The sequence below is a fragment of the Pleurodeles waltl genome, chromosome 1_1 (genome assembly GCF_031143425.1).
Source record: "Pleurodeles waltl isolate 20211129_DDA chromosome 1_1, aPleWal1.hap1.20221129, whole genome shotgun sequence".
Taxonomy (NCBI): Eukaryota; Metazoa; Chordata; class Amphibia; order Caudata; family Salamandridae; genus Pleurodeles; species Pleurodeles waltl.
Genome location: NC_090436.1, coordinates 176519489 through 176544907, shown reverse-complemented (window position 1 = coordinate 176544907; position 25419 = coordinate 176519489). Strand labels below are relative to the sequence as shown.

General features: G+C 47.5%; 1 protein-coding gene across 1 annotated transcript in view; it reads left to right on the top strand.

Annotated features, from left to right (window-relative positions):
* Positions 1–25419, top strand: part of NARS1 (asparaginyl-tRNA synthetase 1) — a 191492-nt gene that overhangs the window by 55768 nt on the left and 110305 nt on the right. The window contains exon 5 of the mRNA XM_069220041.1: positions 4897–4986. Within this exon, the coding sequence (XP_069076142.1) occupies positions 4897–4986 (90 nt within the window). The remainder of the gene's footprint in view (positions 1–4896; positions 4987–25419) is intronic.

Genomic DNA, 25419 nt, shown 5'->3' with positions numbered 1-25419 from the left:
TATATACTCTTGAGTTGATAGATCGCAAACTTAGGCAGAGCTGCTCCTTTGTTTTTCTAGCAGAGCTTTTAAGCAGACATTTGAGATGAGCAGATTCAGAGTGTCAGTGGTGTTCTAGGATGTCCTGTATAAAGGAGCTGCTCTCCACCTAAACTTGGGAACTACCCAGGCTGCCCTACTTCCTTTTTTGCATGAATATAAGTAGAAGCTTGGAAGGGCTAAGACTAATGACTGGTGTTAATGCTTCATCTTGAAATCATAAATTGTAAAACTGTCCAGAAAAATCGAAAATTTCTCTCCATTCTCCCAATGTTCAGCATCTATAGTGATAGTTGTGAGGCTAGCTGTGACCTCCCCTCTTAGTCCACCGTTGTCCCTGTTTCATTGACTTTTGTTTATGGATAGCAAATTATATATCTCAAAGAGACTTCTAGTTGCAGATTCCTTACCTTTTGAATTCCCCCAGGCATCAGACTGGATCTGGAGACTTTTTCTTTTAGCAGTACCTCTGCTTGCGTCAGGTGGTGTCGGTCGACTCCGCGGGCGTCAGTGGCGTTGTGTTCGCCGTGATGAAGTCGCAGTCGTTTATAGGTGCCACCCCAGCGCGCTGACATCAGTTCTTTTCTTTCCGCGCCAGCCTACACGCAGATCCGGAGAGGAGCTTCCTTTGGATCCAATATCGGATCCGCCCCGACGCCAGTCATGTCACAGCTACCTTCCCCGGCGTCGGTTGGGCCCACAATCGACGCCGATCCTATTCTCATACCTGACGACCTGGAGCTGGAACAATGTCGCTCAACTCCGATTCCGTTCTCTGTGGGCTCTCCTGGGCCCAAGGTTGATCCAGATCCTTATTCTCACAGGTATGGATACGGGGAGAGTTTAGAGGGGCCACTGGACCCTTTAGAATACCAGCTTGACCTCCAAATGGACAGGGTGCAGGATTTGGGTGATGCCAGTGGTCTAGACACCTCCCCTGACACTGGTATGCTTTCTCCCCCTACCGTGGCTACGGGGGAGGGTGCCACATACTCCATGGTGGGGAGAAGGGCGGGGCGGCTGAAGTCTTGGACCTTGAGCTAATTTCAGTGGACGTTAGGCCTAACATCCTAACCGATGTGCTTCAGCCGACGTCTTCCACATCAGAACCCCTTCTCCCCTTTAATGAGGCACTGACTGACGTCCTTTTGGGTACTTTGTCCAGACCCTCTAAAGGGCTCCTGTGAATAGGACGATTGCCCGCCGACATCGGCCTGCACAAACAGACCCGAAGTTCCTCACCTACACCCCACGCCTAATAGCCAGGATAGGGTATCAAAAAGATTGAATCATTTGGGGAAGGAAATGTTTTCTTCTGCCAGTCTACCGCTGCGGTCTGTGAACCTCCCCCCTATTCCTTTTGGGCCGCTATTCCCATACTCTCTGGTATACGGTTGCGCAGGTGCTGCCTACAGTTCCGGAGGAGACCTGGACTGTCCTCTCCCAAGCACTGGCAGATGGGAGAGATGCAGCCAAGTTCATCATCTGCTGTGGACTGGATACAACCGACTCTCTAGGCAGATCAGTTGCATCAACGGTGGCACTGAGACGTCACGCCTGACTGAGAACATCTGGCTTCTCGGGGATGTCCAGCAAACGTTGATGGACATGCCCTTTGATGGCACCTGTCTCTTCGGAGACAAGGTGGACTCTGCGCTCGAGTGCTTTAAGGATTCCCGAGCCACGGCCCGGTCGCTTGGCTGCGCACCTGCCCCTAGACCCCACCAGTCCGCCTCTCGCCCCTTTCGTAGCTCTGGAAAGGGCACCAAACCTCGCCCTTGTCCACCGAGCCATCGACCGCGTATGCTGTACAGCCCTATGTGGCCACGGATGGGGATCCCGTGATATCAGGGAGCCAGCAGGTCGCCGAGTCCTCACCCAGTCCCCCCACCCCCCCCATCCTTGGTCTCCAAACCTTTCTAGTTCATTGGAACACCTGGAACTGGTTGGAGGCAGGATTCACCATCATCTGCTCCACTGGAAATCCATTACCATAGACAGGTCTGTTCTCCAGATTGTTCGGAAGGACTACTGCCTCACTTTTGAGTCTTCTCCTCAGCCATGCCACCTTCATTCAACCACAGATTGGCACTGCTCCGCGAGGAAGTCAAAGCTCTTTTGGCCAAAGGAACTATAGACAGGGTCCCTGCATCAGAAGTACGTTGTGGTTGTTATTCCCACTACTCTCTGGTGCCAAAGAAGGACAAGGGCCTTCCTCCTAGCTTAGACCTTTGGTCCCTCAATCTCTTCCTCAAAAAGGAGAAGTTCAAGATGCTGACATTGACTCAGCTCTTATCTGCCCTGGACCTGGGAGACTGGATGGTATCGTTTGACTTGTCCGTCTTGCCGGCCCACAGACATTACCTAAGATGCATGGTAGGCCACAAGCACTTTCAGTTCACCGTGCTCCCCTTTGGCCTTACGAGCACTCCTCAGACAGATGCGTCACTCCTGGGATGACGGGGCCACATGGGAGAGGCAGAGATCCGAGCCCTCTGGTCTCCGGCGGAATCCGGTCTTCATATCAATCTATTGGAGCTCCATGCGATTCAACTAGCATTGAAAGCATTTCTTCCCTCTCTCAAAGGGAAAGCAGTGCAAATGTTCATGGACAACACCACCGCCATGTGGTCCTGCAACAAACCAGGCGGAGTGGGGTTGTGAACTCTGTCAAGAGGCCCTTCGTCTCTGGACTTGGCTTGAACATCAGGACATTTCCCTGGTGGTTCAACATCTGGCAGGCTCCTTGAACGCCAGAGCAGACAAACTGAGCAAATGGTGCATAGTCAATCATAGTCTGAGGTGACGCAAGGTCTCTTTCAGCAGTGGGTAGAGCCTTTGTTAGATCTCTTCTCCGCAGAGAACGCGCACTGGCAGCTGTTTTGCGTGTTGGAGTTTCCAAGGCGGCACTTACTCGGTGACGCCTTTCGTCGTGAGTGGAGCTCATGCCTCCTGTATTCCTTTCCGCCCATACCACTTCTGGCCAGAGTTCTGAAGAAGATCAGGCAAGACCGGGCCCAAGTTATTCTGGTGGCTCTGGACTGGGCATGAAGAGTCTGGTATCCCGAGCTCTTGAGCATGGCCATAGCTCCTCTGATCAGACTGCCTATTCGGGAGGATCTTCTGTCGCAGCAGCAGGGGAGGGTCATCCACCAGAACTTCTCCACTCTCTGCCTCCTTGCGTGGAGATTGAGCATCGACTGTTGACGGCTTTTGACCTTCCACCCGAAGTCTGTAACGTCATCTTGGCAGCCAGGCAGCCTTCCACCAAAACGGTATATGCCTGTCGTTGGAAAAAAATTGTAGCATGGTATATTGACAAATCTGTCGATCCTCTCTCTGCACCTATTTCTGAAGTTCTGCTCTTTGTTCTCTCTCTTGCCGAACAGGGCTCTGCCTTGGGCACCCTCAAGGGCTGTCTTTCTGCTGTCTGTGCCTTCTTGAGACTACCTGGCCAACCTTCTTTATTCTAGTTTCCCATTGTAAGGAGGTTTCTCAAAGGCCTCACACATCTCTTCCCACCTATCCCATTTATTATGTCCCAATGGGATTTACATTTAATCCTCACATACCTGATGTGCACTCCATTCGAGCCGCTTCATAGCTGCCCTTTACGGCTCCTAACCATCAAGACTGCCTTCTTGGTTGCCATCACCTCTGCTCACAGGGTAAGTGAGCTCCAAGCTCTGTCGTCTAAACCACCTTATCTGGCAGTACATCCTAAGAAAGTGGTACTCCGCACTAGGGCTTCTTTTCTCCCTAAAGTGGTAACACCCTTCCATGTAGGTCAATCCATCACCTTGCCTACTTTTTACCCACTTCCTCATCCCTCACATGAGGAGGAGAGACTCCACCGCTTGGACCCAAAAAGAGCATTGTCGTTTGATCGTACTAAAGACTTCTGGGTGGACGATCAACTCTTTGTGGGATATGTGGGCATGAAGAAAGGGAAGACGGTGCAAACATGAATCATTTCATGATGGGTCCTCCTATGTATCAAAATGTGCTACGCTTTGGCAAAGAAGCAACCCCCTGAGGGTTTGCGAGCTCACTCAACTAGAGCAACTGCAGCTACCACAGTGTTGTCATGAGCCATTCTAGTCCTGGATATCTGTCAGGCTGCCACGTGGGCATCTCTGCACACGTTCAGCAAGCACTACTGCCTGGACAGTCAGGTCCATAGGGATGGCTACTTTGGTCGTTCCGTCCTACAAGACTTCCTGGTGTGATCTTGGTTCGCAGCCCACCTTTGGGGATGGTATTGCTCAGGTATCTGTTCAAAAGGTAAGGAATGTGCAACTCGAAGTCTCTATCAGATGTACAACTTACTTACCTTCGGTAACGATATATCTGGTAGAGACATATTCTAGTTGCAGATTTCTTACCGACCTGCCCATCCTCCCCGCTCTGCAAACTGATTTCTAGAGGCAAGCCCTTTCCTTAAAGGGCCCTAGCTTTCGTGCACCACTATCAGTGTTCTTCATGGCTCCGCGTTTCTGGTGTGGAAAGTCGTGAAAAGATACTGACCTCAGGGTGCCGGGGTGGTGCCTATATACGACGCAACATCATCACGGTGAACACGACGCCACCTAATGGCGCGCTGAGGTACTGCTGGAGGAAAAAGTCTCAGGATCCAGTCTGATGCCTGGGGAAATTCAAAAGGGTAAGGAATCTGAAACTAGAATATGTCTCTACCAGATATATTGTTACCGAAGGTAAGTAACTTGTACTTCAAGGGTAAAGGTGTGTGTTTAGAATTCTGGGGCTGACGTGCCCTGTTCTTGAGATGACTACTGTAAAGTTTAATGGGGAAAGTTAAACAAAATATACAAATATTTTTATTTTTAATATTATAAGGCAGAAGACACTCTTCGTAGAGAGAAGAACCTGGAGGAAGCTAAAAAAATCATCATTAAAAATGATCCGAATCTGCCTGAGCCTTCAACTGTGAGTAAGGCTTATTTCAATTATAATTGTATATACATCTATATCTATATATATATATAATAATCTCAGTACTATATCTTTAACAACTAAAACTTGAGCACTTTTTTTCAATTGACTAAGAATAGACTATGTTAATGAAATGCTTTGACAGCGCGCGTAGGTAAAACACATATTTTAAAATCCCTATGATCATTTGGGTAATAAGAATCCAGTTACTCACCTGCAATTATGGTTTTGAATCTCAAAGATCTAGATTGACATGTAGTGCAAAATTCTGTCATTTAGTGGTTTGGTCCAGAAGTGTAATAGTATAAAGCTTTTTTTTCTCTTTGTCGTGGGTGTTGACTCAGATGGACCTTGATTATATCATCAGCCATAAGCCCACAGTGCCTCATTGCATGACTACCACTTCAGATTCTGTTTTTTCATGTTTGTTCTCGGCTGCCCCCTTTCAGTAGGGAGGTCTGAGGGTCATATGTGCATCTTCAAGTTGCAATACTATAATTACAGATAAGTAACTGGATTTTTTTCCAGCATGCATACTCTTCTAGAGTTGCATACTGTGTCTAAATTTAGTACCTGTTATTACCCCTCTTACAGGGGGATTTGAAGACTAGGTGGACGGTAATAAATGTTTAAAAGAAATTGTGGCAATGCATGTTTAGAGTGTTTTACGAATGTGTGTCATGACCAAGTAGATAATTTGCAGACATGCATTGTCCATGAATGCAGGCCTAGCTCCTTTCGTTCTAATAGAAAAAGCTTAATCTTGCAATGGTGTTCTTCGTTACCTAGCACTTGTGTAGAATGTGCCATGGAAAATGTTTGTGTTTTTTTTTTTTTGTTTTTTTTTTCCTTTTGTTTTTTTTTGCAGTTGTTTTGTTTCTTTCAAAAAGTACATTTAATACGTGTAGCATGCTATCTGCCGTATTAGTCGAATTATGAAATAAATTTGGTAGCACAGTGGTTTGGCTAATTTGGGAAAGTGACACCAGCTTTGTGAGAAGTTTGGGTTTGTTCTGTTAATAACGTTATACTTGTAAATAGTTAATGTTCTTGTACAATGCATCCTTGTAATTCACTTACTGTCTTGAGCAATGTGATCACTGCTAGGAATGTTGTTTCTAGAGTTAGAAATTTTAACAAGCTGTGTGCATGGGCTCAAAAGATGGGTTCATGAGCACTGGTAGTACTAGGTTTCGGTTACACTGTGGTGGTGGAAGAGTACAGGAAAGAAAAGCCTTTTGGGTAGCCCTGTAAATCTTTTGATTAGAAGAATTTAGTCGGGGCAGACCGTTTTTTTCACACAGTCTTAAATACCATCACCACAGACAAATGGGTACTGGCTGGTATCTAACATGGCTATAGTCTGGAGTTCATTACCACACAGGCCAACATTCCACCTCATAGTCACAGGTTATCACAAGTACATCAGACACTACTCAAGCAGGAAGTCCAAGCTCTTCTCCTCAAAGGGTCCATAGAACCTGTTCCACCTCAGCAACAGGACTCAGGAGTATACTACCTATACTTCCTGATCCCCAAAAAGGACGAGTCTCTAAGACATGTCTTAGGATGTACTTGTTTAGAGGCCTGAAATCTATCAGAACACTTCCGTATGGTCACCGTAGAGGTTGTCATCCTGCCCCTTCAATAGGGTGACTTTATGGCAGCATTAGACCGAAAGGACAATTACTTCCATATACCAATACAAACTACTCACCGCAAATCATAAGATTTGTCATAGGAGACAAACAATGTCAGTTCAAAGTTCTTCCGTTCGGTGACTGCCACACCTTGAGTGTTCCCAAAATGCCTAGCAGTAGTCGCAGCGCATTGGCAAAGCCCAAGTGTTCACGTATTCCCCTATAATAGACGATTGGCTTATCAAAGCCAGTACACATCAGCACTGTCAATAACTCACTCAGATGACAATAGACCTTCTTCACAGCCTGGGCATTACTATCAGCATCTCCAAGTTTCACCTCGAACCTTTACAGGTTCAACCATACTTGGGAGCAATACTAAACACACAGTTCGGTTAGCCTATCCCAATTCTGTTCAAATTCAGAACTTTCAGGCAACCTTAATCCAGTTCCGTATAAACCTGACTCTCACAGTGAGGACCGTTAGGCATCTAATAGGAATGATCCTGCTTTCCCATAGTTCCCCCATGCAAGGTTATACATGCATCCTCTTCAATAGCGCCTAGCTCGTCAGTGGTCTCAGTCAAAAGGTCAGTTGGATGATCTAATGTAGAGGAGACCGCTGCACTCACTGTTCTCTGCAATGGTGGAACACCGTCGACCTGTTAAAAGGACAGCTTTTTCGTGACCCTGTAACCCACATAACACTCACCACGGGTGCATCACAGGTTGGTTGAGGTGCTCAGCTACAAGACCTAACAGTACAAGGTCTTTGAGATGCCAAGCATCATGGTACATGGCCTTGACAACTATCACACCTGTCTCATACCATATGGTGTTGGGTTCTTCACCACAACATTCACCTGTTGGCGGAATACCTTCTGGGTACAGACAGCGACTTTGCAGACCTGCTCAGCAGGATACAGTAACAAGTCCACGAATGGGAACTCCATCCACAAGTCCTCTTACCATATTTCCAAAAAGTGCGGGTTCCTTCAGATCAAACTTTTAACCACAGCAGAAAACGTCAAATGCCCAATCTTCACCTCCAGGTACCCACAAGAGCTATCTAAGGGCAACGCACTATGGATGAATTGCTCAGGGATAGCTGCCTACACTTTTCTGCCTCTCCCTCTTCCCTTCCTGGTTCAGAAGCTCAGGCAAACTTCCCTTACAATGGTCCTGGTAGGTCCTACCTGGGGCGTGTCAATCTTGGTTTACAACACTCCTAGACCTCACTGTAATTCCACACAAGAAGCTCCCCAACAGACCGGAACTTCTCACTCGTTATCGAGGACAAATCAGACACCCAGACCCGAAAACTCTCAACCTAGCAATTTGACTCCTGAGGTCATAGAATTTGGCTCCATTGATACATTCTCCACCAGAATGTATGGATAGTCTCAAGGAAGCATGCAGACCCACCACCAGAGCCTGTTATGCAGCAAAATGGAAGTGCTTTGTTTGCTATTGTCAATCCAAACAAATTGATCCTCTGAAAACCACGATGCAATAATAGTCTGTTACCTGCTTCACTTACAAAGAGCAAATTTAGTTTACATTTCCATTCGGTTACACCTTGCTGCTTTCCTCCAAAATAGACAGCATCTCTCAGTTTTCGAAATTACAATTTTCAAATCTATCATGGAAGGACTCGAACAAGTTATTCCTCCAAGGGTTCCTCTGGCACCCTCCCGGATCCCTCATTTGAGCCCCTACCCTCATGCCCCTTTCAATTTCTTTCCTGGAAAGTGGCATTCTTAGTTGCCCTTACTTCACTCAGGTGTGTTAGTGAGCTCCAGGCTTTAACCCTAGAAGAACCCTTCTTCCAAATACATAGAGACAAAGTGGTTCTTAGCACCAACCCTAAATTCCTACCTAAAGTTGTCTCACAGTTACTCCTCAATCAATCAATCAATCAGTAAATTTCTAAAGCGCGCTACGTACCCGTCAGGGTTTCAAGGCGCTGAGGGGAGGGGGGGAGGGGGGGAAGCTTCTATTGGTCGAAGAGCCAGGTCTTGAGGAGTCTCCTGAAGGTGAGGAGGTCCCGGGTCTGGCGCAGGGGGGGTCGGTAGGGAATTCCAGGTCTTGGCGGCGAGGTAGGAGAAGGATCTGCCACCGGAGGTCTTGCGTTGGAATCGGGGAACGATGGCGAGGGAGAGGTTGGCAGAGCGTAGTTGGCGGGAGGGGACGTAGAAGTTGAGTCTGTTGTTCAGATAGGCGGGTCCGGCGTTGTGGAGTGGTTTGTGCGCGTGGGTGAGGAGTTTAAAGGTGATCCTCTTGTCCACGGGGAGCCAGTGGAGGTCCTTCAGGTGGTGGGAGATGTGGCATCGGTGGGGTACGTCGAGGATCAAGCGGGCGGAGGCGTTCTGGATGCGTTGGAGTCGTTGGATGTCTTTTGCTGGGATGCCTGTGTAGAGTGCGTTGCCGTAGTCAAGTCTGCTACTGGCGAGGGCCTGGGTCACTGTTTTTCTGGTTTCCGTTGGGATCCACTTGTAGATTCTACGGAGCATGCGGAGGGTGTTGAAGCTGGAGGAGGAGACTGCGTTGACCATGGTGAGAGCAGAGTCGAAGATGAAGCAGAGTTTGCGTGCGTGGGTGGCTGGTGTGGGGGTGGGGGGGTGGGGGGTCCCAGCGCGGTGGGCCACCAGGAGTCGTCCAAGGCCGAGGGGGTGTGTCCGAGGATGAGGACCTCCGTCTTCTCGGAGTTTAATTTCAGGCGGCTGTTTCTCATCCACTCGGCGATGGATTTCAGTCCCTCATGGAGGTTGGCTTTGCCGGTGTGTGGGTCATTGGTGAGGGAGAGGATGAGCTGGGTGTCGTAGGCGTAGGAGAGAATGCTGAGGTTGTGCTGCCGGGCCAGTTGTGCGAGAGGTGCCATGTAGACGTTGAACAGCGTCGGGCTTAGCGAGGAGCCTTGGGGGATGCCGCAGATGAGGTTAGTGGCTTCGGAGCGGAAGGGTGGGAGTCGGACTCTCTGGGTTCTGCCGAAGAGGAATGAGGAGATCCAGTTGAGGGCTTTGTCTTGTATTCCGGCTTCGTGGAGACGTGTTAGTAGGGTGCGGTGGCAGACCGTATCGAAGACAGCGGAGAGGTCCAGGAGGATGAGGGCTGAAGTTTCGCCGTTGTCCATTTGCGGTTTGATGTCATCTGTGGCGGCGAGGAGCGCAGTCTCGGTGCTGTGATTGCGTCTGAAGCCGGATTGGGAGGGGTCCAGGATGGAGTTGTCCTCGAGGTAGTGGGTGAGCTGGGCGTTGACGATCTTCTCAATGACCTTCGCTGGGAAGGGGAGGAGGGAGATCGGGCGGAAGTTTTTGAGGTCGTTGAGGTCAGCCTTGGGTTTCTTGAGGAGGGCTTGGATATCGGCGTGCCTCCAGCTGTCCGGGAAAGTCGCGGTATCGAAGGATAGGTTGATGGTCTTTCGAAGTTGGGGGGCGATGGTGGAGTCGGCTTTGTTGTAGACGTGGTGTGGGCAGGGGTCTGAGGGGGATCCTGAGTGGGTGGAGTTCATGATCTTTTGAGTTTCGGCGTCATCTACGTGTCTCAACCAATCCATTGAGTTGCCCGTTATTTTCCCTCAACCAGATTCAGTTGCAGAAAGAGTTTTTTATACACCAGATGTCAAAAGAGCCCTCATGTTCTACACAGAACAAAAACTTTCAGAAAATCTAAACCATTCTTGTCATCTTTTCACCACCTCATAAAGGCAACCCCATATCCAAATCAGGCATAGCCAGATGGATAGTTAAATGTATTCAAGCTTCCTGCCTTAAGGCCAAAAGACCTTTACTTGTTTCTCCCAGAACACACCCAACTCGCAAAAAGGGAGCAACCATGGCCTTTTTTTTTTAGGAAATATTCCCATATCTGACATTTGTAAGGCTGCTACATGTTCCACACCTTCGCCAAACACTGTTGTGGTGATGTTCAAGCATGGCAGCAAGCCAGTTAGGACAAGCATTGCTACATACCCTTCTTCAAACCACTGTACCTCCCACAGGCTAGCCACCACTTCTAAGGAGAGACTGCTTTACAGTCTATGCAGAGCATGTGTATATACAGCCACTTATGCCATCAAATCGAATGTTACTTTCCCTGTAAGCATCTGTTCGTGGCATGTAGTGCTGTAGATTCATGTGCACCCTCCGTCTTCTCGGAACGTTTGTGGCCATTGCAGTTACATTATACATTTACATTTAGCATGGTCATCGCATTACTTACACATAAGTTGCACTTCTTTCTTACCCACCTGCTGAAAAACAATCTAAGAGTGGGGTTGATGCTTTTAAAGTCTTTTTTTGTTTTTAAAACAAAATGACTCTAGCATATTAAAGGTGAAGACACTTTATGTTCTTGGTAAGTAGACTGAGGGAAGACAGAATGTTACATTTTCCAGAATGCACTCATGTTGGTAATACCATGTGTATATGTACTGATGTTCTCCAATCCTAGAACAGCAAAATGGTGAGTGACCTTCTGAGGATTCAGAAATACAATCTTCAGATTATTCTAAGAACTCTACACCAATCTAAGCCCCGAGCTACCTTAATTGTATACTTTCCTGAGAATAAATTTACTAACAGGGCACAACCCTGCAACAGGCACTGTAACATTCAGGCTATCCAGCAGGAGTTAAAACGTGCTTGTGGTAAACCAAGTCCTGTAGAAAGCACGCTAGTAGATAAGATCCTAATGCAGCTTTCCTTTGAAAGTGAACATAGTGCTTGAATCTTTGGTAGCAAGCTCTGAGATAGGGTGCTTTTCTTTGCTGCCAGTCAGTAGGACAGGAGACATAATAAGGTCTAATTCAGGGGTGTCATCTGCCATTTAGTGGGTTATTTTGTAACAGAATCTTATAACCTCAGTACAATACAACTGTAATCCAGGAATCCGAAAGAATCACAATCGGACTATTCTATAAGCACTCCCTTTAAACTTGCAATACTTGTCTGTAGCAAGTCTAAGACAAAACATTTTCTAATTAGACTAAAAGTGCAGCACAAGCTTCATTATCATATGCAATGATTCTTTAATACTTGCCCATCCTGTAACATGTTATCTTATCTCTGCTATGTTTAACTCTTTTTGTAGTGACCTATTTTTGCTCTTTTACTCATGACTGATGCGAGCCATACAGCTAATGTATCTGTTAATCTAAAATCTTCACTTGGTCTGCTTATTATGTGAAAATGCCTGATTGCTGTCTATGCAAAGTGCCTATTGCTATACATGTTAGGTAAAAAAATATAACTCTTCAATAAAGAGACTTTATATAAAATCACTACTTTTTTTCTTTTTTTACATGGGGTCTCTAGTTGGCAGTGTTTTTCACCCTGGACAAGTAGGGACTCACTCTAGTCAGGGTAAGGGAGTCACACAGCTAAGAAAACTCCTGCTCACTCCCTTGGTAGCTTGGCACGGATAGTATGGCTTATCTCAGAGGCAATGTGTAAAGCATTTGTTCACACACAATAATACAGTGAAAACACTACAAAGGGATTCCACGCCAGTTTAGAATGATAGCCAATACTTAACTGAGCAAAACAAGACCAAAACAACAAATATCAAGATATCACTTTTAAAAGTGTAAGGAAATCTTAGTCCATAGGAATCCATGACTGTATCTCTTTAGCACAAAGTACCTGGGATGCGTAAAAAAACAAAGTATATGGACCACAGGGGAGGTGAGGCTCTGGAAAAACAAAGCAATGTGTTGGTTCCTTACTGTGCAGGGGAGTTGGTGATGCGGATTCTTTCCTCGCAGGTGAAGTGATGTTGGTTCCTTACTTGCAAAGAAGAGATGTGTCGATTCTTTCATCGCAGAAAAGTGAATACGTTGATTTCCAGACATACGGCCTTGGCTTCTTACTCCGGTGCGAGGTCGATGAGAAATTAGTGCCCAGGTACGATGCTTGGAAAATCCAGACGTGCTGTGGTGAAACAGGTGCCACGTCGATTCTGCAACCACAGGACAAGCGATGCATCGACTCTACAGCCACAGGGCAGGCGTTCTGTCGATTCATCCGCCGCGACACGTTGATGCGTGGATCTTCTCCTTCAGATCACCAGCTTGCACTTCCAAGGGCTGGAAGTTGACACCACTTGGCAAGTCAGGACTCATCAGAAGAGCCCGAGCACTGGCAGATGAAGGCTTTGTTAGCCCTGAGATTTCTTAGCAGGAGGCAAGCTCCGTTCAAGTCCTTGGAGAACCTTTGGAAGCAGGATGTAGAAAGCCAAGTCCAGTCCTTTCACTCCAAGAACAGAAGCAGCAGGCTAGCACAACAAAGCAACTGGCAGAGTGACAGTCCCTCCTACAGCATCCAGATATTCTTCCTGGCAGAATTTCCTCAGACCAGAAGGATTCTAACTAATTGGTGTCAGAGTTCCAGTACTTCTACCTGTTTCTGTCTTTGAAGTAGGCAAGCTTCAAAGATAAGTCTTTGTAGGGCACGAGACCCTGTTGTTCCTTGCCCTGGCCCCAGATATACTCCAGGGGGTTAGTGACTGTATTGTGTGAGGACAGGCACATCTATTCAGGTGCAAGTGTCAGCTCTTCCCACCACTGTAGCCCAGGAAGATCCATCAGATATGCAGGGCACACCTCAGCTCCCTTTGTGTGACTGTCTAGAATGAATGCACAAACAGCCCAACTGTCAGTCTGACCCAGATATGTATTCGGCAGACAGACAGAGCCACAGAATGTTTAAGCAAGAAAATGGCAATTTTTTAAAAATTGCATTTTCAATCTCACAGTTCAAAAACCAACTTCACCATAAGGTGTATTTTAAATTGTGAGTTCAGCGACCCCAAACTCCATTTCTCTTTCTGCTCCCAATGGAAAACTACACTTTAAAGATATTTCAAGGTATTGAGGTGAGAGATGGTCTTTGCAATAGTAAAAAAAAAAATGTAACACAGCATCTCACTATCGAGACATGTAAAAACACACCAGTATATGTCCTACATTCTACATACACTACACTCTGCCCATGGATGCACTTGCCAGGAGGAAATGGCAGTTTAAAACTGCACGCACAGCCACTGCAGTGGCAGGGCTGAGACAGGTTTTCAGGGCTACTCCTGTGGGTTGCACAATACGTGCTGTAGGCCCACTAGTAGCATTTGATTTACCGACCCTGGGCACACCCTGTGCACATATTAGGGACTTACTAGTAAATCAGTATGCCAGTCATGGAGAATCCAATCCCCAATAAAATTTGGACAGAGAGCACTAGCACTGGCCAGCAGTGGTAAAGTGTCCAGAGTCCTAAAGCCAGCAAAAATGAAATCAGCACACAATCACAAACAGGAGCTCAGAGGCACAAAGTTTAGGGATAACCCTGCAAAAAGGGCCATTTCTAACAATCGTTCGAAGGAGGAACGGATCTTTAGTGTTTGAATCATTCACTAGCATCCTTAGCTTGCACAGAAAGGCTGGACATTGGGATATTCCTGCCTCATGGTGCCCCCAGGCTCTACATCAAACCATACCTCAAATGGCGAGGGGGCTCAGACAGACACACCCTCGCAACGCAATACTGAAACTACAAGACTATTTCATCAAATATAAAAGTACATTACAGGGCCAGCCATGTTAGGGCCAGGCTAAACAACCTAGTTCAGCCCATTTTTGACTCCAGTGGCATGGCCGTATTATAGCGGCGAACACGATTGGTTCAGGCAGTGTGCAACAGGCACTTGTGTGCTGACATTATAATGGTGGCTATTTTGAAGAGGGATGATTTCTCTTTGATTGGGTATATGGCTCTTCTGGCTAGTTTTGATGGCGTACCAGGGTGCTGCGGTTAACATATTGGGAACTGCTGCTTTAAACCATGGGACTTTCAGATAGAGGGACTCTGTGCTTCTCTGGTGATTTCAGTGTTTTCTCTGGTAGCCCTAGAAGATAGAATTCCGCTATTTCATTAGCCAGGTCATTAGCTGTAGTTGCCCAGGGTTTGGTGAAAAATGTCTCTTGCTTTTGTTGACACTGTTTTGTAACCTTGACACAATTCCCCTGAGGTCTCTGCACTATGTATGACAACCACGGTTAGCATGGTTACCTCTGGGCACTAGGATCGGTTATGTTGGTGTTTTTCGCATTTGTATTATCGGGGAAATCAGGGTTCTCTTCCAGGGGATCCTCATCAAAGTCATAAACATTGAATATTCCCGCCCTTGTGCGGGGACCCCGGAGCATATATAAAATACATACACATTATACATGTGTAACAAACAGTCATGCAGGCTATCATGTTAAAAACAGGCTAAAATGCTTTATTTCTATGAAGTTTTTTTTTTTTTTTTTTTTTTTTTTTTTTTTTTAAATACTACAATAGAGCATAAATAAGTACCCAAGCTCCTAAAACTAGGCTTGGGGAAGTAAGCAGTAGCAAACTCTAGTGAAAAAATAGAGAAAACTGCATTGAAAAACAATGAAGCATTCTTAGCCAATAGGCTGCATGTAGGTTAACACAGGAGAACCATAAAAACTTTGGCACTGTGCCTTTAAGACCCTGAGCACCTCCAGTATCCCACCATGCCTCAGGGGTGAAGGAAAGGTGACAGTTGGTTCACAGTTAGGTCAGTTCTTTTTTCCGGCTTCTTCTGAGAGGATCCTGGAGCATTGAGCTCTCAGTTTTTCTGAGTTTTCCTCAGAAAAATTCTTTAAAAAAGCGTTTTTTCACTTTTCACTCGACAAGTAACATCTTTGTCTGAGCTAGGAAGGTTTTTTTCTGACAGAAAAATGCCTTCTCTTTTTGTCAAATGCCCTGCTTGTGGGAAGAAGAAGGCCCAGTCAGATCCCCACTCTCTGTGCATAGTGTGCCTGCCTCAGAGTCACTGCCCTGACACTTGTAAGTACTGTAAGAACATGTCTAGGAGGACTCTGAAAGACAGAGAGAAGATCCGACTTCATGGGCTTCAGGAGAGGAAAAGAACATCGTCCTCCTCACTCCCCAGGCATCCAGAAGGCCATTCTCAGGAGAGAATGGCCCGGTCGACGTCGACAGGTAGGAAAATACCTGTTTGTTCACCGTCGACGTCGTCGCTACCACCGTCCCACCGGCATAGATCGCCGTCGACGGCGACACACCCGACGTCGAAGGGAACGGCGTCGAGGGAACATCAGAGCAGGGGCAGGTCTCCGTCGACGGCAGCCCGCCGATCGACGTCGAGCCATCGCCGGCATGCCCGGTCGCCGCCAAAGGCTGTGCGCCCCCCGACGTCAGGACACACGGCGTCGAGATCTCCACGACGGCACGAGAAACATCCGCCGTCAACCTCCCATCGCTCCACGTCGAGGCACACGACGGCGAGCAGGTCGAGGTCCAAGGAACGCCGTTCGACGTCAAGGCACTCAACGTCGAGGCAATCAACGTCGAGGCAGGACCAAGCGACTGGGCGTCCTTCGACGTCGAAACAGCCATCGACGTCGACGCAGGTTTTACCTGTCCAACAGGGAGCAGAACATCGCCCCTCGCCAGACAAGGCTCAGTCTCCAGTGGTCTCCATACCGAGCGACTCTTCTCGGTCAAGAGCATCTCCTGGGCATGTCTCGCCCATCAACCTATCTCCGAGATGGCTGGAGAGCCTCAACAGACCAGCGGCCTCCCCAGATTCGCAATATTCGCGAATGTATTCACCCACTGCCTCCCCGCCAAGAACGCCATCGCCGACAGCAGGGGCAGAACGGGCTCGTTCAGCTCCTCGACAGCCGACCGCGAGGCCTAGGCGCTCGGCTACAGCGTCCCGCAGCAGATCTCGCTCTCAACGGAGATCCAGGTCGCGCTCAAGAAGATCACCCTCTTGGTCTTCATCAGGTTCTTCTGTCGGGCGTTACTCACCTACTCTTACAGATTCACCACCTGCTAGAGTCTCACCAGTGGATGACATAACCACTTTCAACGAGGTGTTGCTAAGAGGAGCGCAGAAACTCAATATAGAGGTTCCAGAACCGTCTACCTCCTCATCAATCATCTTTGAGACGCTACAACAGAGATCAGCGTCGAAAAAGTTGCTGCCTCTAGTGCCTGGTTTGTTGCAGCCAACCATGGACACTTTTCTGGCCCCAGCCTCGCTTAAGTCTGCCCCGGCTCGGATTCTTAAAAAGTACAAGGCTCCAGAGCAAGACCCTTTATTCCTTAGGAAGGATCCGCCACCAGACTCAGTGATCATAGCTGCCGCCCGAAAGACCCACTCGGTGGCATCTTCATCCACGGTACCCCCGGATAAAGAGAGCAGGCATTTAGACTCTCTGGGAAGAAAGATGTGCGGGACAGCGGCTTCAGCAATGAAGGTCTCTAGTGCGTCTGCGCTCCTGGGCAGGTACGATCGTTCTCTGTGGGATTCCCTCAGTAGATTTACAGAAAAACTGCCCAGAGAAGACAGGCAAGATTTCCAAGAGATTCTACAGGAAGGATGCCTGGTATCTAACCAAGTTATCAGCGCGGCAGCGGATGGGGCGGATTTGGCGGCTCATGGGTACGCACATGGTATCTGTGCGAGGAGATCTTCCTGGCTGAGGCTCACTGGCTTGAAACAGGAGGCACAACAACGTATCCTGAATCTCCCATTTGCCGGGAATTCTCTATTCGGTGCCCATGCAGACGAAGAGATGGCCCGCATGAAGACCGAGGTGGATACCATGAAGGCGGTAGGCTCGAAAGAAGGAAAGATTTCAGGCGGAGGTACAGACCGTACGATAGACGCCCTTTCCAACAGAGGGTTCAAACCCCTCATTGGTCGCAAAGGTCTCAGCAACGACAGGGACGCCCTCTGTTTCAGCGAAGAAACACAAGGGAGCGAGGGTCAAGTAGACCTCAACAGTCCACTCCAAAAGCACCCACTAAGCAATGAAGTCTCGCTTCCCTCGACACTGTACACCACTCCGGTGGGGGGAAGTATTATTGCTCATCTTCACGAGTGGCACTCTATCACAAGAGACAAATGGGTGCTCAATATTGTCGAACATGGCTATTCTCTCCTTTTCAAGCAGCCTCCACCACACTTGCCACCAACCAAACACAATCCGGCTCATCTCACCTTGCTACGCAAGGAGGCTCTCGCCCTCCTAAGAAAGAATGCCATAGAAAGGGTTCCACCTGCCCACAGAGGAAAGGGGGTCTACTCCCGTTACTTTCTAGTAGCAAAGAAGGGTCAAGAGGGCGTTTTCAGGCCAATCCTGGATCTAAGACTGCTGAACAAATACATAAGAAAGCAGAAGTTCAGAATGCTAGCGCTTCACCAAATTTTCCCTCAACTGCATCAGGGAGACTGGATGTGCTCCATCGACCTGCAGGATGCGTATTTCCACATCCCAATAGCTCCAAAGCATCGAAAATTCCTGCGCTTTCGAGTAGCGTTACAGCATTACCAGTTCAGGGTTCTACCCTTTGGCCTGAAATCTGCTCCAAGAGTTTTCTCGAAATGTATGGCAGTGGTGGCGGCGCATCTACGAAGACAAAGGATATACATATATCCATACCTAGACGACTGGCTACTAAAGGCTTCTTCTCCGGAGCAGGCGAGAAGCCATCGGGACATTGTACTAGGAGTTTGCGAAGCTCTAGGTCTTCAGGTCAATTACCAGAAGTCAACCTTGACTCCAACGCAGAGTCTTCACTACCTAGGAGCTATCATAAACACAGAACTACAAAAAGTGTATCCTTCGGAGGAACGACTGTCCTCAATAAACAAGAAGTGCCAGGACCTGTTGAGAGCCAGCACACCTACGGCACGTCAGGTGACATCACTACTGGGCTCCATGGCATCGTGCATCTTTATTGTCCCAAATGCCAGACTCCACATGAGACCCCTCCAAGAGGCATTGGAGGCCAATTGGAGCCAAAGAACAGGTCGCTGGGAAGACACAATGCGGCTACCGGAGGTAGCACTGCAGTCATTGAGATGGTGGATGCACAGACCTCACCTGTCAGTGGGCGCTCCGTTTCACCAGGTACTTCCATCCGACACTCTGGTAACGGATGCGTCTCTTCAGGGATGGGGGGCTCATCTGGGTCCTTTTCAAGCGCAGGGTCTGTGGTCAGACAAGGAGAAGCAGTACCACATCAATCTGCTAGAACTCAGAGCGGTCCATCTGGCTCTCAAGTCTTTCACACCGCTAATTCAGGGGAAAACTCTATTGATACAGACGGACAATACAACCACGATGTATTACTTAAACAAATAAGGGGGAACGAGATCCCTACCCCTTTCACGAGAGTCCCAAGCGATATGGCATTGGCTCCTGGCCAGAGGAATGTCAATCACAGCAGTTCACCTGCCAGGTCAGCAGAACGTAGAAGCAGACTTTCTAAGCAGACACCTGGAGGACGTTCACGATTGGGTCCTGCACGACGAAGTCGCAGAATACATCTTCGCGCAATGGGGTCGGCCTCAACTGGACCTCTTCGCAGACGATGTAAACAGGAAATGCCCAGACTTCGCATCCAGGTTCTACCGTCCAGGATCTCGAGGGAATGCCCTGTTGATCGACTGGTCAGGGACATTTCTTTACGCTTTTCCGCCGATTCCCCTCATTCCGGCAGTGATCAGCAAACTTTACGGATCCAGGACCAGAATGATTCTTATAGCGCCACAATGGCCTCGACAATTCTGGTACACGGATCTCCTCAACCTGTCGGAAAAACCTCACAGGAGGCTGCCGTGCAGACCGGATCTTCTGAGCAGAATGGAGGGCAGGATTCTGCATCCCAACCTACCCTCTCTGAGCTTAACAGCATGGCTCCTGAATTCCTGCAGTATGGGCACCTAGGACTCTCGCAGGAGTGCATGAACATCTTGAAAGAGTCCAAACGGCCTTCCACGCGGCGTTCCTACGCTTTTAAGTGGAAGAGATTCTACATATGGTGCTGTCAGCAAGGCCATAATCCCATACGGGCGCAGGAGGACGTCATACTGTCCTATTTGCTTCACCTAGCGAAATCCGGTCTGCAGGTATCATCTATTAAGGTACATTTGTCTGCTATTACTGCCTATCGCAAGTCACCTTCTCAGGAATCCTTCTTTACGAAACCTGTAGTCAAGGATTTCTTAGAAGGTTTGAAGAAAGTTTTTCCGCCAATTCGGAGGCCTTCTCCTCCGTGGGAACTGAACATAGTCCTAGCAAAACTTATGGGCCCTCCTTTCGAGCCTATCCATAAGGCCTCCTTACAACACCTTACGTGGAAAACGGCTTTTCTGGTGGCCATTACTTCAGCGAGGAGGGTCAGTGAGATCCAGGCCTTGTCTGCAAAAGAACCGTACACGGTTTTTCATGACAATAGAGTAGTTCTACGAACTCACCCATCTTTCCTTCCGAAGGTGGTGTCAGAATTCCATATTAATCAGACCATAACTTTACCGACGTTCTTTCCCAATCCGGAAACTCCGGCTGAGAAAGCATTGCACTCATTAGACTTGAAAAGAGTGCTGAAATTTTATCTGGACAAGACAAAATCGATTAGACACTCTAACCGCTTGTTTGTGAACTATGGTCATTTAAGGACAGGCGAAGCAGCATCTAAGCGAACAATATCAAGATGGATAGTCTCTTGTATTGTTAATACTTCCCAGCTAGCTAATAGACAATTGCTAGCGCGACCTAGAGCGCATTCCACAAGGGGAAAAGCGGCTACTGCTGCTCTCCTTAACAATGTTCCTATATCTGAGATTTGTAAGGCTGCTACATGGAAGTCTGTCCATACTTTTACAAGACATTATTGTTTAGACTCAGATGCAAGAGCGGATGCCCAAGTGGGGCAGGCCTCTCTAAGGAATTTATTTGCGTAAGACATGTCTATTCCTGCACTTCTATCGGACAGTCCGCTGGGTTTAGGGATGGGCTTGCTAATCTATTCAATGTTTATGACTATTGATGAGGATCCCCTGGAAGAGAAGGATAAGTTACTTACCTGTAAATCCTAGTTCTCTTCCAGGGGTATCCTCATCAAAGTCATAAACAACCCACCCTCCTCCCCGGACACACGTCTACTGGAAGTGCAGGACAGACAGTATTTTGATTCAATTATACAAATTGTCACCGTAAAAAGAACTGACCTAACTGTGAACCAACTGTCACCTTTCCTTCACCCCTGAGGCATGGTGGGATACTGGAGGTGCTCAGGGTCTTAAAGGCACAGTGCCAAAGTTTTTATGGTTCTCCTGTGTTAACCTACATGCAGCCTATTGGCTAAGAATGCTTCATTGTTTTTCAATGCAGTTTTCTCTATTTTTTCACTAGAGTTTGCTACTGCTTACTTCCCCAAGCCTAGTTTTAGGAGCTTGGGTACTTATTTATGCTCTATTGTAGTATTTAAAAAAAAAAAAAAAAAAAAAAAAAAAAACTTCATAGAAATAAAGCATTTTAGCCTGTTTTTAACATGATAGCCTGCATGACTGTTTGTTACACATGTATAATGTGTATGTATTTTATATATGCTCCGGGGTCCCCGCACAAGGGCGGGAATATTCAATGTTTATGACTTTGATGAGGATACCCCTGGAAGAGAACTAGGATTTACAGGTAAGTAACTTATCCTTACTGGAGGAAAAGAGTTGACAAACGCCCTGTACCAGTTTGTTGGCAGTGTATTTCCTGGTATTTGTGGATAGTAGATTTTGGATGCAAGGGACTAGTATTTGGTGTTTTCGGCCATTGCAAATAGGTCTACCTGTGGTGTTACCCACTGTTGGAAAATTGTGCCTATCTACTTTTGTTTTAATACCCATTTGTGGTAGATGTTTGCCCTTCTGCTGAGTTTGTCTGTGTTTTCCACCTGTGGGTATCATCTACTATGAGCTGTATGTGTTTTGCTGTTGACAACTTGCTAATGGACTGAACTAGTTTGGACAGTGGATAAGAGACTACTCGTTTCCCCTGCTTGCTTAGATAGCATATGGCAGTTGTGTTGTTGGTCTGTTTTTATACTCTCTTCTCTTGGATCTGACTTTGGAATGTCTTCATTGCTAGGAATATTGTTTTTAGTTCCAGCTAGTTCATACGCATGGTAGCCTCTTGGTTTGACCATAGCCCTGTCATTTGTCCCATGTTTGCTTTATCTCACCTGCGACACATCTGTTGTCATGTTGACCTGTGGTAGCGGCTATTGAAAGGCCTTCCCATCAACATGTTTTCTGTGATCTACCGCTTTTATTCTTTGCTGACCTTCTCAGTGACCGCCACTAAATCTTCACAGTTCCCTGTTTTTTGTGACCTCTGACTATCCAACCTTCTTGAAGGCTGTCTCATGTGTAACCTTGTGTTAGGGAATAATTGGATACACAGGGCCATCATATGCAACAGCCTCATCGCTTTTCTCACTGTTGGACCTGTGGTAAAGGCGAGCATCTCCTTGCAGTGTGTGTACTTTCTTTAGAGTCTGGTATACTGTTGCTTTTAAATATTGAGAAAAATCTTTTCCATCCATGGGGGAGGAAAGACTTTTTCCAATTCATGAAAAACCTCAGTTGGTGAAGAAGGTGAATAACTTTTAACAGGCTCTTCTTGCACTGTTTGAATGTGCTAGCTTTCACTAGCCATTCATCTAGTTAGGGATACACATGAATAGACTGTTTCCAGAGGTAGACTACAACCACTGGTAGTATTTTGATAAGCACCCTTGCTATAGATTTTATGACTATGGATAACACGTTCAAGAGATAATGCCTGCCTTTTAGCAAAATCTGAGGTATTACTGGTATGACTGATGAATCAGGACATGGACATAGGAATCTTTTAGGTCTATAGTTGTATATAATTGTTTTCTTTCAACAGGGGAATTATCTCCTGTGATGTGGTCATTTTGAACCTTTCTGTTGTGACTAATCGGTTGACAACCCTCAGGTCCAGTACTGGTAGCAGTGTTAAATCTTGCGTGGGATCATGAAAGTAAACTGGGTACTCTCCAGAGTTTTGCTGCTCTTGGGGTACAATTTCTATTGCTTCCTTTTCCAGTAGTCCAGCACCTCTCTGTGCAGTACCTCTGTAGGAAGCTGACTATCTATGTAATGTACTAATGTAAGGGGACATTATGCAGACATTATTAGCTGACAGGGGTTAAAATAATAACCCTAAAAGCTCTGTTTTGTGGTCGTGTGGACGAGCAGTTCGGCTTATCAGAAGATAGTTTAAAACATTTATTGCACACACAAGGTCAGTAAGTGAGAAAAACTCAATAAAAAAATCTGTCACCAATTTATTAAAAAACACAGATTTTTACATACATTCAGGCACCTAGATCATCTTAATAGGGTGACTACTTTTCGAATTATCAATTTTTAAGTCACAATAGAATACACTTCTCTGGACTCTAATGTGGTATTCTTATCTGATGGGATAAGGAACATATACTGCATTCGATCAGTTAGAAGCGACTTACCTTAACTCCAGAAAACTGGTTCTGTAAGTATGGGCAAGGACCAAGGCTGCATCAACAGGTCACTTTGGGAGGCACGGGGGCCTTAATGTTATCCTGTGGGAAACAAAACATAAACTGCATTCGGGCACTTAGCAATTACTTACAGAACTGTTCTTCAGGAGTTAAGGTACTTATGAGGCAAGGATCAAGGCAGCACCAACAGGTCATGGGTCTCTGGGTGCAGAGGTGCTTTTCAGCATCTGGTGTTCCGTTCACCTTAATGGGAATAGTCCTGGGTAAAAGGGACTGCAAGTGGGGACTTGGTGGCCAGTCCAGCTGAACCCAAAGGGAAGCTCCAGTCTTGAGTGTCTTGGCCGCGCAGGCACACCATGGGTCCACAACAACTCGGGCCGGGGGGGGGGCAAGGGTGCGCGTGTGCTGTGGGTCATTGTGCTGACGGAGTCTCGTTGTAAAGACTCCTTGTAGTTCTGGTTCCTGCACAAAAGAGGTTGCCGGTGGTGACTGGGGGACCAGTCAGGCTAAACCAAGGAGGGGTTCAGCGCTGGAGGATGTCAGGACCTCGTTAGCACCACTTGCCAACTATGACTTGGGCTGGGGGGGTTGGGGGGCTTGGTTGCTTGGGTGCTTTTTGAAGTCAGGGTTTCCATGTGTTCGATGGCATATGTTGCTGCAGATACACATGTTTGGCACAGTCCGCTGCCTGGTGTTGGGCTCGGAGTATTACAAGTTGTTTTTCTTCGAAGAAGTCTTTTTGGTCACGGGACCGAAGGACTCCTCCCTCTTTGGCTCCATTGCGCATGGGCGTCGACTCCATCTTAGATTGTTTTTTTTCCGCTGTCGGGTTCGGACGTATTCCTTTTCGCTCCGTGTTTCGGTTCGGAAAGTTAGTCAGAATCTCGGAAGAAAGCGTCGGTATTGTTCCGTTCGGTATCGGGATAGTTAGGTACATCGACACCGATCATCGGAAGACTTTGGGGCAGTTTCGATCCCCCATCGGGGCCTGGTCGGCCCGACCGCGTGCGACATCGAAGCCGATGGAACGGACCCCGTTTCGTTTCTGCCCAAAATGTCACAGTAAGTATCCTTATACAGATCAGCACTTGGTCTGTAACTTGTGCTTGTCCCCCGAGCACAAGGAGGATACCTGTGAAGCCTGTCGAGCCTTCCGGTCCAGAAAAACACTCCGGGACCGAAGAGCCAGGCGTCACCAAATGGCGTCCACGTCGACAAAACAACGTTTCGACGACGAAGAGGAAACATTCTCGGTTCCGGAATCAGAATCCGGAGACTCCGACGTCGAACAACAGCAACAAACTGTGAGTAAGACGTCGAAAAGTAAATCCATCGACAAACCGAAAGCCCAGGGGACGCCACTGCCAACAGGCCATGGCTCGACCCATAAATCAGGCGACCCGTCGAAGGGGCCGAAAAAGGGAACGCCCATAGCGAAGACACCCGACTCCGGTCGAGGGACCGCCATGGAGCAACCTCGGAGCCGAGAAAGCGGCTCCGAGAGACAAAAACAAGATACCGGCACCGAAAAACATCGGCACCGAGAATCCATGCCGAAAGGAACAAAAATTCTGTCGGTGCCGAAACCGAAAAAAGATTCTCTCTCGGCGCCGAAAAATACCACACCTTCATCCTACTCAGAGGAACAAGGACTAAGTGGCCAAATGCACAAATTTGGACAAGAGCTCCAAAGTGTAGAATCGGACTACACACAAAAGAGACTGTGCATCCAGCAAGATACAGGGAAGATATCAACCCTTCCCCCAATCATGAGGAAAAGAAGGATCGGACTTCCAAAGGATGACACACAACCACAAGCCAAAGTGGTTAAAAAAGTCACGCCTCCGCCCTCTCCTCCACAGGCATCGCCGGCACAAACACCGCCACAAATGCACTCACCAGCGCAAACTACCATAAGTCATGACGATCAGGATCAAGACGCTTGGGACCTGTATGACACCCCAGTGCCGGACAATGATCCCGAGTCATACCCCACAAAGCCGTCACCGCCAGAGGACAGTACCTCATACTCGCAACTGGTGGCTAGGGCTGCAGACTTCCACAATGTCCAACTGCATTCCGATCCTATAGAGGATGATTTCTTGTTTAACACCCTCTCGGCTACACATAGCCAATATCAATGTCTCCCAATGCTACCAGGGATGTTACGGCACGCAAAACAAATTTTTGAGGAGCCCGTAAAATCAAGAGCCATCACCCCAAGGGTGGATAAGAAATACAAACCACCACCCACAGACCCAGTGTTTATTACTTCGCAGTTACCACCCGACTCTGTGGTAGTAGGGGCAGCTCGCAAAAGAGCAAATTCACATACATCTGGCGACGCCCCACCTCCGGACAAAGAAAGCCGAAAATTTGACGCGGCAGGGAAAAGA